This window comes from Mustela nigripes, chromosome 1, assembly GCF_022355385.1.
Source record: "Mustela nigripes isolate SB6536 chromosome 1, MUSNIG.SB6536, whole genome shotgun sequence".
NCBI classification, from domain to species: Eukaryota; Metazoa; Chordata; class Mammalia; order Carnivora; family Mustelidae; genus Mustela; species Mustela nigripes.
The window spans coordinates 259,213,647-259,229,885 of NC_081557.1; the positions used below are offsets into that span (position 1 = coordinate 259,213,647).

At 38.5% G+C, this 16,239-nt stretch overlaps 1 protein-coding gene across 1 annotated transcript; it reads left to right on the top strand.

Moving 5' to 3' along the window:
• Positions 1–1,842: 1,842 nt before the first annotated feature.
• On the top strand, positions 1,843–15,315 carry ENAM (enamelin). The gene is made up of 8 exons (XM_059396719.1): positions 1,843–1,872; positions 3,694–3,762; positions 4,094–4,138; positions 4,827–4,868; positions 6,405–6,677; positions 8,022–8,102; positions 9,539–9,589; positions 12,472–15,315. Exons 2-8 carry the CDS (start codon positions 3,709–3,711, stop codon positions 15,313–15,315), a joined length of 3,390 nt encoding a protein of 1,129 aa, XP_059252702.1. The 5' UTR covers positions 1,843–1,872; positions 3,694–3,708.
• Positions 15,316–16,239: the final 924 nt, after the last annotated feature.

Consider the following 16,239-nt stretch of genomic DNA (forward strand, 5'->3'; position numbering starts at 1 on the left):
AGAGCAAGGGATAGGGGGATTGGGTTATGGACACTGGGGAGGGTATGTGCTATAGTGAGTGCTGTGAAATGTGTAAGCCTGATGATTCACAGACCTGTGCCCCTGGGGCTAATAATACATTATATGTTAATTAAAAATTCTTTTAAAAATCTAATTTAAAAAAAAGGGGGGTGCAGCTGGGTGGCTCAGTGGGGTAAGCCTCTGCCTTCAGTTCAGGTCATGATCTCAGGGTCCTGGGATCCAGCCCCGCATCGGGGCTCTCTGCTCAGCAGGGAGCTTCCTTCCTCCTCTCTCTCTCTCTCTCTCTCTCTGCCTGCCTCTCTGCCTGCTTGTGATCTCTGTCTGTCAAATAAGTAAATAAAATGTTAAAAAAAAAAAAAAAAGACGTCTTCGTATGTCTTAGTATATTATGTCTTGGTAGCCTTATGTAATACAAACCAAAGGAAGTCCCTGAGTTGTCTGTGGAGATAACATTACAGCTCATTTTAATTATGTACCAAATAAATATTAATTAAATATATTTAATTATAGTATATGTTGGCCTGCATTTCGATGATAGTCCATGATTTATCACAATAGGATATAGTTAATTTTCACTTTTGTTCCCTAAATATCTTTGCAAAAACAAAGTTTCTATACTTGAAAAACTCCAAATTCATCAAGGAAAGCATCTTCCAAAACTTACAGCTGTAAGCTCATTTTCCTGGACTGTTATTATACATAATAAGAGACTTGATTTGACAGCTCCGGTAATAACACATTATAAGTTTACATTGGATGTGTTTTTTTAACCTTAAACTCTTGTGATAGCAAAACCATTTTTCTCAAAGCTGATTGGTTGTGCAGGTCTGCAACAGAGCTTAAATGTGACCTTGCTATCCCAAACTTTCTTACAGGAGGAATTTTTTAATTTTAAGCCTTTTTGTTACACAACATGACATCTTCGTGAAGAATTTTTGTTTTATTATTAAGAAATAAACGTGTCTTGCTCCTTGAGATCTCCTTGGCTTCAGCAACTTGTGTTATTTCCACTGTAGAAAGTAAGAATATATTTCAAAGACAGGCTAACAAAGTTCAAGTAAAACTTATTTGTTCTATATTGGAGCTACTAACTGAAATTGGGTGAGTATTAGAGATTATCAGCATAACTAATATAGTGCCAAAAAATGAACTTAATTCATAGATATTGGTTGACTTCCTTACTGCATTCTCTGATGTTGGTTATATAGTCACTGTTTGCATACTGACCTTCCGATAAAACTTTAAACTGGGTTTATTTGGGGGATTGTTTTCTTCTAATTTTTCTTCCAAGCTACTTAGATCTCATTTAATATTATGTTTTTGTACATCTCCCTATAGAGCAATCAAGTTTAATCAATACTGCATTAGAAGTATCTCAAAAATACCATTCCTGGGTCATTTTCTCTCTAAGTTAGCTTTTACCCTTCTCTTAACACAACAGAAGATTCAGCTTGAAGTCCCTCTAATAAGGCTATGATTGGATAAAATAATTTTTAATTTGGATTTAATAATATTTTGGATTGTATAATTATTTTGGATTTTGGATTTAATAATCCAAATTAAATCCAATATTTTGGATTTAATAATGGATTTTAGATTTAATTTTTGGATTTAATCCAATTAAAATTTGATTTATTTTGGATTGGGTAAAATTAAAAAATTGGATAAAATAATTAACATGACATGCGCTGCCTTAGAGCTGAATTTTTGTTATTCATTTCGTTTATTTGCTTCATTTCTATATTTGAGTTTCTTCTCATGCCAAATCTGTGTTTTTCAAAATTTTGGTGAAAACATGCTGCCACTGAGGCACTGAGGCATGGAGCCTCTCTTCCTAAGCTAGATAACTTGGTGAGTATTTTTATTCACTTTTTATAATACCTACAGGTCACATATCAACTAAATACAGCCAGAAGTACAATTAAGAGGGTAAGACACTACTAAGTATGTCAGAAGAAACAAAGATAAGATGAAGAAGTAAGAACTTATATAGTCTTTGTACTCCACAGCCACCACAATGTGCGTTTTCAGTTAAAAAAGAAAGAGTTAATCATAGACTTTCATCCAATAATGAACCTTTGAGATGGAAGGAAACTATCAGTCATCCAATATAATATATTAATTTCACAAAAAGAGAAAATGAGTGGCATTTTGTATTGGCAAAGTAAAAAGCTACATCTTCTTGCTTAAGTGTGTGACATTATCAAAAATCTCAGTGACAGCTGCTATAGAGATTAAATGGATGATTAGACAAGATTAGGTAAGAAATTAAATATCTAACAGTTCCCCCCAAAATCTTGGGCCACAATCTTAGAAAGTAGATTTAGAAAAGAAAGCATTCACCAATATTCTCTTTATTAGCTTTCTTGTGTTCTGGTGAGCCTATACTGAAGACACTAGCGTCAGTTGTTATTTTTAATTTTCTATAATATCATGACTCTGAAAATCTTTAATTAACTGGAAAGGCATTTACATGTTACTACTTTCTTTGTTTAAAGAAAGTAAAGACTCTCTTTAGAGAGACTTTAGACTCTCCCAATTCCTCTGATATATAAAAGGTAATTGATTACCCCTAAAATTTAGGAAAATACTGAAGTGTCCTTTAATTATATTGCTCCTATGGGAAGCAAACAGAAGGGCAAGCATTGTCTCAAAATACTGCTAGATGCATTTCAAGCCCAGAAAAAGGAAAGAGGAACAAAAAAGACTGAGCTACCACTGGTGTCTACATGCTAGTTACTATGCTAGGAATTGTATTGTAACTGATGTACCATGGAAATAATTCATTCTGATTAAAACCATCATTTCCTCTATTGTATATGCAAATGGAACGGAGTTTTCTTAAGGAATTATACAAGTAAATGCTTAAAAAAAAAAACAAACCCTTGTTCAAAGATATAACTACAAGTCTTAATTACACAGGCTTGCATAATTAACTAGAGTGGGATAAACGAAATCCATGAAAACATTCTCAACCTTCACATGTAAGTCTACAGTCTTCAGTCTTTTCTTCTATGTGTTTAAAGTATCTAACAAAGATATAAATATACCTTTGCCTATATTTTTCTATTTCTCTGACCAGCCCTTGAGCAGAAGTGATATTTTAAAGATAAAATAATAATAATAAAAGCAATAATAATAATAAAAACAATAGAGGAAAGAATAAAAGGATAGGATTCTGGAATATTCTAGCTTTTTTAATTAGCCTCTGTATAATGGAATGTTGTCTATGGCACCTTAGAAAGTATCTCAAGGTACTGATTTTGGATTGCACACTCACTGAAACTGAGATTATTCTGAATGGTGATTATAATCAGACATTACTATGCTGTTCTAAACCAGCCTAGCAAAATCATCAATATTCCTATTTTCAGGTAAATTCCTAGTTTCTAATGTCACATTCCAGTGATATAAACCATCTCCCATCTTCTCAAGTATCAATCTTCTCTCTCTCTCTACCTCATTTTTATCTTTCCTGTTTAATCTGACACTTTTCACAGTTTAGGACAGTACCAGGTAGTAACTAGCAGTTTCTTACTGTAAAGCAAAAACGGTGGCCAAGGCCCCCATTACGGTCTATTTCTGTGTGCTCTCCTCGACAGACAGTTGGGCAAAATGTCACCAGCAGAATCATTTCACAGTCCAAAAATAAAATCCAGTTTTATATTCCAGGTACCAAGTGGAAAAATGAAGATTCTCCTGGTCTTTCTAGGTCTGCTTGGTAATTCTGTTGCTATGCCAGTGAGTATCAAAGAAAATTTTAGGGGGCACTTGGGTGGCTCAGTGGGTGGAGCCTCTGCCTTTGGCTTGGGTCATGATCTCAGCCTCCTGGGATTGTCAGACTCTCTGCTCAGCGGGAAGTCTGCTTCTCCCTCTCGTTCTCTGTCTGCCTGCCTCTCTGTCTACTTGTGATCTCTGTGTGTGTGTGTCAAATAAACAAGTAAAATCTTTTAAAAAAAAAACAAAATTTAGGACTTTTCTTTGTGTTCTATTGTTGCATAGCTTAGAAATAATTACTGGGTCCACTTCAAGTGATGTTCTGAATTTGACACCAGTATTTTCTTACTTCCAGATGCAAATGCCCCGAATGCCTGGATTTAGCAGTAAAAGTGAGGAGGTATGTATATTAAGTCCCTGGGGAGAAGTTTTCCTAAGCCCTCCCCGGAGAGTCCATTAAAAAAAGGGAAAACTTTATGATATATAAAATTTCTTATGAAAGAAACAGAGGGAGGGAAATTTGAAAGACAAACCTTCAAATCAAGGCAAAGTAGTAATTTCCCCAGCTTCATACCACCTACTCACTTTCAAGGTAAATGTGAATTTGGGTCCATGTATAGTTAATGTTAGCTTCTTCGTTAAGTTTTTAAGCTAGCAAAGGTAGACATTTGTACCAAGGGTTTTTAGAAGGTAAACACATAAGCATATAGTATCTTCTACATGACTCTTAGCCAAGACCATTAGTCAAATTCAATACACATCAGAAAGGAGAATCATCTTTTCATAGAATTAGCACATTCTCAAATTCCAAACATCAAACGTTGAGTAGAACATTGAAAAACTTCAAAGTACACAAGATTTTTGTTCTCGATTATCCTTTATCAATTCTTCTCAAAATAAAATTCTGACTTAAAAATTAAAGTGACCTAGGGTTTTAATTGCATACTTATTTTAAATTCATGCATAACTAGTAAAAGACATTATGACTGTTATATGTTAAAACCAGAAATTCATCTTATTTCTGGTGATTTGTAGATTGATTAGATAAAAAGTTTTCACTTTGTACTTTTGCATTCCTTTGGTCACAGATGATGCGATATGGTCAATTCAACTTTATGAATGCCCCACATGTAAGTTCTGCTTTGTATTATTTCTGACAATTTCTTGTTTATATATGGATAATTACATTATAAGGTTTGTCATAACTAATAAAGATACTAATAGTTATCCACATGTTTTAATTGTAATGTAATCATGATAAGAGTTTCAAAGGGGAAAATCATTTCATCTTTCTCCTCACCCCAAATTTTCTTCTTATTCTTTACTGTTGTTCTCTTACATAAATAAAAATTATTTATTAATTACCAACATTCTTTATATCCAAGAGAAACTAGTTCTGGGAAAAGATCACACAACATGCATTCACAAATAATGACGACAAAAAATAGCATAGTAAATACTCCAGTTGTATGTGGGGGGGGTAAATTTTATTTGGATTATCTTGAAAGATAACACTAAAATTATGAAATAAGTTTTTATCTTTTTAAAATAAGTTTAAGTTAAAATTACCACTAGTGCTAATTCTCAGAAGCAACTAATAATGAATCATGTATCCATTGGATCTTTTTGGCATAGTTTTTCTGAAAAAATATTATATGTCACTTTTGACTTTTGTGATGATCCTAAGAACCATTGGAAGGAAAAATCAAGGACTTCCTCAATTTTCTCTTAATCCTTTATTCAAGCCATTGTCTTTGAAAGCTTCTTACCTACCATCATCATCCTGGTCAATTTTCTCTCTAACTATTGATTGGCCCAACTCTTTCAAATTTTCATTCTCGGTTTTAGTGACTTTGCCTGTGATCTGAAATTTTCACCAAGTTAATGGTCATGAAATTCTGCATCATAATGCAAGATTCACAATTTCACCTTCCATCAGTCCATATGGTGTTTGTGCTGTCTTTGTGTCCATCACCCAGTAGACAGCAAGAGACTGATTAATGAAGACTGGGCATAGAGACTGGTGTTAAGCCAAAGCAGGAATGTTTGAATGGGAACTGACATTGTAGGAGGTCAATTCAAAAATCAGCTTCTTCAGATTAGAACTACTTTTGCTTCCCTGCCAACCTTGAAATTGTGGAGATTGTGATAATGCAGATGGAATTAATGAAAATTCACCAGGCACCATATAAGAATGTTTACAAAGGGAATTTTTATTCTATCACTCTCTTTTTCGTTGTTGTTTTTTTTTCTCTTTGTCACTTTCCCTTCCTTTATCTTCTTTTTGCTTTTTCTCCTTTTCCAGCCTGTAACAAGTCACGGGAGTTTTGAACTGGATGCCAACTCCTCTGTAACCTGACTCATACACTTACGTGAGTCAGTGTTTCAGAGTTAGAAAATTATCAGCCAAACTCTTAAAACGAAACATTTTCACCTTATCCTATCTTTTGCTTTGTTTCGTTGGTTGGTTTTCTAAAAGACAGAGTTTCATTTCTGCAAGGCAACATTTTTAAGAAATGCTAAAGATCTTGAGGCTTCTATGGTTGAGTTAAGTTTCATAGAAATTTGAAGACCCTTGTCTGAGTTTTAGAGACTAACATTAGTGGATGAGGAGAGCTGGAACCTCGGCCCTCCTACAATTTGACCGTTTTTTGCTACCCTTGCAGATGGCACAACTGGGCCCCTTGTATGGGAATGGCATGCCCCAGTTCTTACCACAGTACCAGATGCCCATGTGGCCTCAACCGCCACCCAACACGGGCCACCCACAGAAACCCTCATCCCCTTCAGCACCCAAACGCCAAAAGAGCAAGACTGATCAAGTCCCAGAGACTCAGAAACCCAGCCAGCCTCAACCAAAAAAGCCACCGCCAAAGCGGCCTTTAAAGCAGCCACCACCTACGCCAGCACAGCCAGAAGAGGAAACCCAGCCACCTCAGGTGAGGCTTGCACTGCAAAATTCCAAACCAGAGTCAATAAATGTCATCAGAGGGCTTTGGAGAAGCATACCATCCCCACATACACACTTTGTCCGATGTTTCTCAATACAGGTACTGCCATGTGTGAAATCAAATCGTTCATTTTTACATTTTTCTCAGGTGACCCTGAACCAACTATTGAAAATTGCCTTGCAGGTTACCTCCAGTCTTTGTGTGATTAAAAACTACCCAAACAAGGGGGGTGGGGTTAGGGACATTGGGGAGGGTATGTGCTATGGTGAGTGCTGTGAAGTGTGTAAACCTGGCGATTCACAGACCTGTACCCCTGGGGATAAAAATACATTATATGTTTATAAAAAAATAAAATAAAATAAATTACCCAAACAGGGGAGGCCAGCTGGCTCAGTCCGTAGAGCATGTGACTCTTGGTCTCTCAGTCACGAGTTTGAGCCCCACATTTGGTGCACAGATTATTAAACACACACACACACACACACACACACACACACACACACACACACTTTTTTTTAATTTAAAAAAAAATTTACCAAAATACTGTTGCCTTAGAGGCTCCTTTTAAAACGCAGAGACAGCATGGTATTGTAACATGAGCACTAACAGATGAGTCAGGGAACAGAGATTCAAGTTGTACCCCCAGCCCTTGTTAGTTGAATGATCTTGAGTAGCCACCTTACCTTTCTGGCTCCAGGCTCCCCATGACTAAAGAAACAATCTCTAAGTCCTTTCCAGATCTATGCTATGATAACCCAAAATACTTGAAAGGTGAAAATGCTTCCAGTACTTCTGTGTGGTGTGAATATTCCTGATGTAAAATGAGAAGATGTGCAAATGATTTCTCAAGGTATTATCCAGTGTGGTGCTTCTAGAATGCTATCCCTTCGTCAGTTAACATTCACTATATTTATTATCAGATGCCATTACAGATGTAGAGAATACAACATTGAATAAAAAGACCCTCCTGGATCATATACCAACTGAGAGATTCTGGGCAAATGACTCAACTTCTCTGAACCCCAGAATCTTCTGTGAAAAGGAAATTACATCTTTGGCATGTGTCTTCTCTGTTTATATGAGGATTCAATCAGCTTACCTCAGTAAAATGCATAGCACAGTACCTACAACAGAAGTGTTCACGGATGCTGATACTAATGGTTGTTGTTATTACCATCTCAGCCCTAAAAAAAAGGAAATCACAGTTTAATGCAAAGGGAGATGCAGACTCCCAAGTAGCAAACACTGTACCTTGTATTTAATAGGTTTGTCTTGTTTTCCATTTATCTTTCTCGCGTCCCCATCACTGAATGAATCTTTCTTTCTCTTTAGGCATTCCCACCATTCGGCAATGGGCTATTCCCACCATTCAGCAATGGGCTCTATCAACAACCACCCTGGCAAGTCCCACATGTGAGTTTTTTTTCTTTATACTAGAAGTGAAAAATAATATTAACATGTTATATCTCAAACTAGTATGAGTTCACACTCCCTAAATGAAATGCTATCTGGAGAGCATGAGAGAAAAAAATCATCACATCAGCAATCATGTAGGGAAAAATGGTTTAATGAATTTTTTACTTGGGCAAATTGGTGGCATGAACAGTTGAAATCACCAACCACTAATAACTTAGTTAATGAAATGATTTTAAAGGACCGTGCTATTTTGCTACTATTCCCCACTTCCCTAAAAGATGAGAAAATACAAAGATTATTTCATTGAATGTCATGGGGAAATTGAGACAAAATGGAGTTTGAAAATCATGAGCTATGATTAGACTAAGATTTTTTCATGATATCTTATTATTTCTAGCCACAGAGGCTTCAGGATAAAGAATCTTGAAAAATAATATTTATGAGAGTCCTTTAAAGTTTAAAATTCATTAAAATAAAACATAATATTGAAATTATATCACAAGAATTAAAAATACAAATCACAAAATAAACTGAACTAAAGAAAAGTTTAAAGCCCAATTGCTATTAAATTAACAGAAGCAGCAAATATTTGATGACTTTTTTTCAGCTATGGCATTGGTTTTTCTTGTCTATAACTCTATAAGCAAGAGGCCTTTTTATTGATAAGGAACAATTCACTCAAGAAGTAAGAGTTCCTTACTTTTTTTTTTCTTTAAAAGAGTGACTTCCTTTCACTGGTCATTCTGAACTCAGGAAACTAAGGCAGTACCAGGTGAAGATTCAAAAAGCAGATAAGCAAAAAAGAATTGCAGATAAGCATGATTCTTGTGTTCAACTATGATCTCATCCACATAGGACATCCTGAAGGTCTGTGGGAGGTGGATCGATTTTCTAAACCCTCCCCTGAGCAAATGCTCAGCCTCCAAGTCTGATTAGGAAAATAAACCTTACTCAAATAAAAAAGGTATAGTAATAATCCAGAAGCTGTTGTCAGTTTGTCATCCAAAATGTGACATAGACTCCCTAAAAAGAGCATCATTATTTAATCTCCATTATTACATGTTCTAATATGGATGTTTAGATCCTAATAGCACTCAAATCTCTCCCTCTCTCTCTTCCTCTGTGTGTGTGTGTGTGTGTGTGTTTGGGGGGTGAAGGGGTGACTGCTAGGAGATGCAGCCACACATGGTATTCTGAGTAGGATAATCTAGAATCCAGCTGAAAACTTTGTATTTACCAGTATTCACTGATTGATTATAATTTTAATAATTATAATAAAAAGATTGTGGGAGCTAAAGTCTCAGAAGCTAAAAACGAACAATGCTAACACCAAATCATTGACTTGAACTAATTTAAGACACCATGAGTCGTGCAAACAAATGGCAGCACAGAACATGGTTTCCCCTTGCATTCATTATGCTTTCCCATTTCAGAGGGTACCCCCGGGTTATGGACGTCCACCAGTCAGCAATGAAGAAGGAGGAGTGAGTACAAGTAAAGCTACATTCCCCATTAGGAATTGCAATCCATTAGCCTCTGCTTTTTGATTCCTATCTAATAAAAAGAGTAAAATTCAACATAAGAATTTATAGCTCAAGTGCCCATGATGTAAGAAAAATATCCAGTAACAAAAATAAATGTGATATATCATTTCTCTTCTATACATCCTGAACTCTCTCCCTTTCTCCCTAACTCCCTCCCTTTCCCTCTTTCTCTCTCTCTCTCCCCCTCCCTCCCTCTCTCCTTCCCTCTTTCTCTCTTTTATTCTCTGTCTCTCTCTAAGAAGACTAACCTTAAAACCTTTGTTCCCAGAGTCTTTGGACTCTGGAAGGAATTGCATCCTATAAAGTTATCACCAGAAGGGAATTAAGTAATCATCTAACTCCTTCATTGTACAAATAAGCTGAAACCCAAAGAAGATAAATTACGAGTCAATTTCACCCACAGAGTTAGTGGATAAACTGGACCCCAAGCTCTTCTGACACCCTGTCCAATGGCTTCTTTACCACACCACACTAGAAGAGCCAAATGCATGTCACAGAGTGATATACACTGTGAAAATACTCCGCGTCATCAAAAATCATTTTTTTTAAAGATTTTATTTATTTACTTGACAGAGAGAGATCACAAGTAGGCAGAGAGGCAGGCAGAGAGAGAGAGAGAGGAGGAAGCAGGCTCCCTGCTGAGCAGAGAGCCCGACTCGGGACTCGATCCCAGGACCCTGAGATCATGACCTGAGCCGAAGGCAGTGGCTTAACCCACTGAGCCACCCAGGCGCCCCAAAAATCATTTTTGATTCTGGCATGGAACTCCACCCTTGGAACTTACTTTCTTTTTCCCCTAAATATATACGTCCTCAGTGAAATGGCTCTAGGGGACCAGGGAAGGGAAATGGAGCAAGGAGGGGGTTAAAATAATGACACTGGAAATCACTGTGTCAGAATGGCATAAGGTGCTTTTAAAAAGGTGTACCTGGCGGGTTCAGTCAGAAAAGCATGCGACTCTTGATCTCAAGTTCATGAGTTTGAGCCCCACGTTGGATGTAGAGATTACTTAAATAAAAAAACTTTTAAAAATGTTTTAAAAAGTTTAAAAGTTTAAAAAGTAAAATAAAAATTCCTTTAGAGATTAAAATTACCAGATAAAAATGATTCAGATAATTGTATGCAACCCAGAAACAGGGACTTTAAATTTTCAAAAGATAGTATGAGGGGCGCCTGGGTGGCTCAGTGGTTTGGGCTGCTGCCTTCGGCTCGGGTCATGATCTCAGGGTCCTGGGATCGAGCCCCGCATCGGGCTCTCTGCTCCGCAGGAAGCCTGCTTCCCTCTCTCTCTCTCTCTCTCTCTCTGCCTGCCTCTCTGCCTACTTGTGATCTCTGTCTGTCAAATAAATAAATAAAATCTTTAAAAAAAAAAAAAAAAAAAAGATAGTATGAGAAAATAAAGCAGAATGGCCCAGGCAGTCAGCGTAGGCATGAAAAAGTCTGTTTTCCTCCTCCTGGGATGTCACTTGGCAGAATGTCCTTGAGGTTCATCCATGTTCTGCCATATTGAAGTTTCCTTCTTTCTTAAAGCTTAACAGTACTCCACGCTGTGTCTTTACCACATATGCCTTTTCCATTCATCTGTCGATAGACCTTTAGGTTCTATTGTGAACAGCGTTGCAGGTAACAGTTGAGATTTGCAACCGCATAAAGTACAAGGGGGAGGAAATGAGGCTGGATGGATTAGTCATGGGCCAGATGATTTTTAAAAATTATTAGCGTGGTGGTAGCAGTGTTTTACAAGGTATAACGTTTGTTAGGTACTTACTAAGTCCCAGGCACTGAGATTGACAGATGTTTTCTCTTTTGACCATCATGACAACTTATGAGGTAGATATTCTATTATTATCTTGAGTTTACAAATAACTGAGGTTATCATAAATTGAGGTTATCCCAGAGTCATATTATTAATACTGATGGAACAGAGATTTTAACCCATATCTGTGTAGAACCCCACTCTTTAGACCTGCTTTTGATGTTGTGCAATGGGGTTTAGAGTCTATCGTTAAAGGTAAGGGCAACTTTAGACAATATTTAAAGAGGAAAGTGATAGATGTTCTACCAACCCCCACCCCCAAGCTCTACTGTTCTGATGGCAGTGGAGAGACAAGACTAGAAGAAAGTAAAATTACACACAGAGTGACCAGTAAGAAAACTATTGCAATAGTCAAAGGTACTGGGGATAAAGGAGGAGGGACAGAATGGAAGTTTAGATAATATAGGACTTGGTTATTAACTGTCTGGAGGAAATTAGAGAAGAGTAGAAACCTGGAAAATTGGGTAGATAGCAGTGAATATTGTTTAGGTATAGAATATTGGAGAAGGAAGTTTTGGGAGTATTAGGTTTAACTTACATTCAGTTGGAGGTGCCCATGAAATCTTTAGTGATGAAGTCTTGCTGCCTCAGCCTCAGGAGAAAGGGTCATGGGCCAGACTTGTGGCTTTGGGAGTCACTGGTATATATCTGTACTGAGCAAATTGGCCTGCCATAGATTGCTCAAGAGGTGTGTAAAATGGGAACAGAAGAATGGGAAGGGTAGAAAATGGGATTCTTTAAAAAACAAAAACAAAAACAAAAACCCCCTCAGATTTAGGATCTAGGCCTAGGAAGAGAAAACTGAGACATTAACAGTCAGAAAGAGTACCCAAAGACAGAACAAGAAGGGACTAGGGTCAAGGAAACCAAGGTGGAATTAACTTTCAAGAAAGAAAGCATAGCTAACTGTTTTAAAAGAAGCATGTTGATAATTTCCCTATTATTCTGAGCAACAACATGGTAGGAAACAAAGAGTAATTACCAGTTTCCATCTTTTTCCCTACAGAATCCTTACTTTGGATATTTTGGATATCAAGGATTTGGGGGTCGTCCTCCTTATTATTCAGAAGAGATGTTTGAACAAGATTTCGAAAAACCCAAAGAAGAAGATCCTCCTAAAACAGAGAGTCCGGGCACTGAGCCCTCAGCTAATTCAACAGGTCCTGAGACTAATTCTACTCAACCAAATGCACGCAGTTCTGGAGGGAGTCAGGGTGGAAATGACACCAGCCCAACAGGAAACAGCCCTGGTACAAACACGGCTCAGAATGGGGTTATCTCACCCCCTACCATTAATGTTTCAGGCCAGGGAGTACCAAGAACTCAAATCACATGGGGACCAAGTCAGCCAAATATTCGTGAAAATTATCCAAATCCTAACATCCGAAATTTTCCTTCAGGGAGACAATGGCGTCCCACTGGTACTATCATGGGGCACAGACAGAATGGGCCTTTTTACCGAAATCAACAGGTTCAAAGGGGTCCTCGGTGGAACTCCTTTGCTTTGGAACGCAAGCAAGCAGTTCGTCCAGGAAATCCAATTTATCGCAGGGCTTATGCATCTACTGCAAGAGGGAATTCTCCCAATTATGCAGCAAATCTGGGAAATATCAGAAGAAAGCCTCAGGGACCAAATAAACACCCTGTGGGGACCAATATTCCTCCTCTGGGTCCCAAACATGGTACTGTTGTCCGCAATGAAAAAGTCCAAAATCCAGGAGAGAAACCAGTAGGTCCAAAAGAAAGAATAGTCATTCCTACAAGGGATCCATCTGGTTCCTGGAGAAACTCTCAAGATTATGGAGTTAATGAACCAAACTATAAAATGCCTCACCCTGAGAGTAACATGCTAGTCCCAAATTTTAATTCTATTGACCAACGTGAAAACTCTTATTACCCAAGAGGAGATTCCAGTAGAGCCCCAAATTCTGATGGACAAACCCAAAACCAGAATTTGCCCAAAGGGATTATTTTGGAGCCAAGAAGAAACCCATATGAATCAGAAACTAACCAGCCAGAATTAAAGCACAGTACCTATCAACCTGCATACCCTGAGGAAATTCCTTCCCCTGCAAGAGAACATTTTCCTGCTGGAAGAAATACTTGGAATCACCAAGAAATCTCTCCATCTTTTAAGGAAGACCCTGGGAGGCCGGAGGAACACTTACCTCATCCGTCCCATGGCTCTAGGGGAGGTGTTTACTACCCTGACTATAACTCTTATGACCCCAGGGAAAACGCACCATACCTTAGAAGCAATACGTGGGATGAAAGAGATGATTCTCCCAATAATATAGGGCAACCCAGAAATTCGCTGTACCCCATAAATACTCCAGAACTGAAAGAAATCGTCCCCTATAATGAAGAGGACCCAGTTGATCCAGCTGGAGATGAACATTTCCCAGGACAAAGTAGATGGGGTATGGAGGAAACAAGCTTTAAAGAAGGTCCAACAGTTAGGCACTATGAAGGTGAGCAATATACCTCAAATCAACCAAAGGAATACCTTCCCTATTCCTTAGATAATCCATCAAAACCCAGGGAGGATTTCCCTTATGGTGAATTTTACCCCTGGAACCCAGATGAGAATTTTCCATCCTATAATACAGCTCCCACTGTGCCACCACCTGTGGAGAGCAGGGGCTATTATGTTAATAATGCTGTTGGACAAGAAGAAAGCCCTCTGTTTCCTTCTTGGAACTCCTGGGAGCACAAGATTCAAACCCAAGGACAGAAAGAAAGAAGGCCATATTTTAACAGAAATTTCTGGGATCAGCCAACAACTTTACACAAAATGCCCCCTAGTCCACCACACCAGAAAGATAACCAGCCCTATCCCAGTAATTCCCCAGCTGGGCTTCAGAAAAATCCAACATGGCATGAAGGTGAGAATTTGAATTATGGCATGCAAATTACCAGGTTAAATCCACCAGAGCGAGAACATCCGGCTTCCCCAAACTTAATTCCTCCAAGTTACCCAGCAGGTCAAAAAGAAGCACATGTATTTCACCTAAGCCAGAGAGGTCCCTGCTGTGCTGGTGGCTCCACAGGACACAAGGACAATCCACTTGCTCTCCAGGACTACACTCCATCCTTTGGTCTTGCACCAGGGGAGAATCAAGATACCAACCCTCTGTACACAGAAGATAGCCATACTAAACATGCAAGACATACCATCTCCCCTACAAGCAACCTGCCTGACCAAAGAAACAGCTCAGAGAAAAGACTGCCTGGGGAAAGTCAAAACCCAAATTCTTTTAGAGATGATGTGTCTACTCTGAGAAGAAACACACCATGCTCTATGAAGAATCAACTGAGTCAGAGGGGAATTATGCCCTTTCCTGAGGCCAGTTCCCTTCAGTCGAAGAATACACCTTGTCACACAAGTGATCTTGGAGATGGGAACGAGGTTTTGGAACCAATATTTGAAGGCAACCAGTTCAATGAAAGGACTGTTGACCTTACTCCAGAACAGCTTGTTATTGGCGCACCTGATGAAGGCCCTCCGCCAGAAGGAATCCGAAGTGAAATGCAAGGAAATGAGGGGGAAAGGCAGCAACAAAGACCATCAAGCATCCTACAGTTACCATGCTTTGGCTCCAAAATAGCCAAGTATCACTCCTCCAGCACTGGAACTCCCTCTAGCATTGGAAGGCAAGACCCATTTGATGAAGAGCCGATTATGCCTACCGAAAGTCCGAACTCATTGTCTAGGTTAGCTACTGGAGCAGAGTTTCAGAGTATAAATGTAGACCCACTTAATGCAGATGAACACACTCCATTTGATCCTCTTCAATTAGGGACCAATCCACAGGACCACGTGCAAGACTGCTTACTACTTCAGGCCTAGGGATTATCTCAACCAAACATTCTTTGGGGAAGGAAAATACCTGATATTCTACAGTGGTTCCCCAACATTCTTCCCCTCCCACACCGTCCCCCCAATCCCCGCCAGACTCAGTTAAGTATCTGACCTTGCTGGTGATCCTTAAGTTTTTCCCCATTCCAGCAATAGGAGTAGTGGCCCAGGTGATGAGGTTGGGCCTCTAGATTCAGTACTGTCACAAACACAGACCTTCAAAATAACCAGAAAGGCTATGACCTCCAGCACTTTGAAACTTGGAAGCCATTTGTCTGGGTTAGTTTCCCTTTGTTTGCTGATTCTTCCTTTCTCTTTCAAAGGTTCGTACTTGCAAAATTCTCTGGTTTTGCAAGACAGAAAGGCAGATGAACTTTCCATTTTGTGCACGGAGATCGATATATCAGTATAATCCAGATGACTGTATATTTTTTTCTTGTGTTAGTCTTTGTCAGTTTTTTTTCCCTAATATTCTTTTGATATCTCTTATCTTCCACTGTTTCTCTCTTTACTCTATCATTTCTTTGCTTCCTTCTGTGTTTTCCTTCTGTCAGCTATTCTGTATTTCGCTTCCTATTTTTTCTTGCTCATCTTTCCCACTTTCTGACACTTTTTTTATATCCTAAGGTATCTTCAGCCATCACTAGTCTTGACGTCTACCTTCTTCATTTTGTCTTCCTCTCTTCCCACCCTTCTGTTCCGTCTCCTAATGGATCACTTGCCAACCAAACCTTTTCTTCTCTGACTTTCTTCCCTTCAATTTACCTTTTTCCTGTTACACCGTTTTCACATCATAAGACCACATATCTCTCTTTCTTTTTGTATCTACTCTCCAAATCCTGGGCTAGTTTTTTTGACCCAGTCTAACCATCATTGTAGAATATATCTCAGAATTAGTAAATACTGGTACCTACT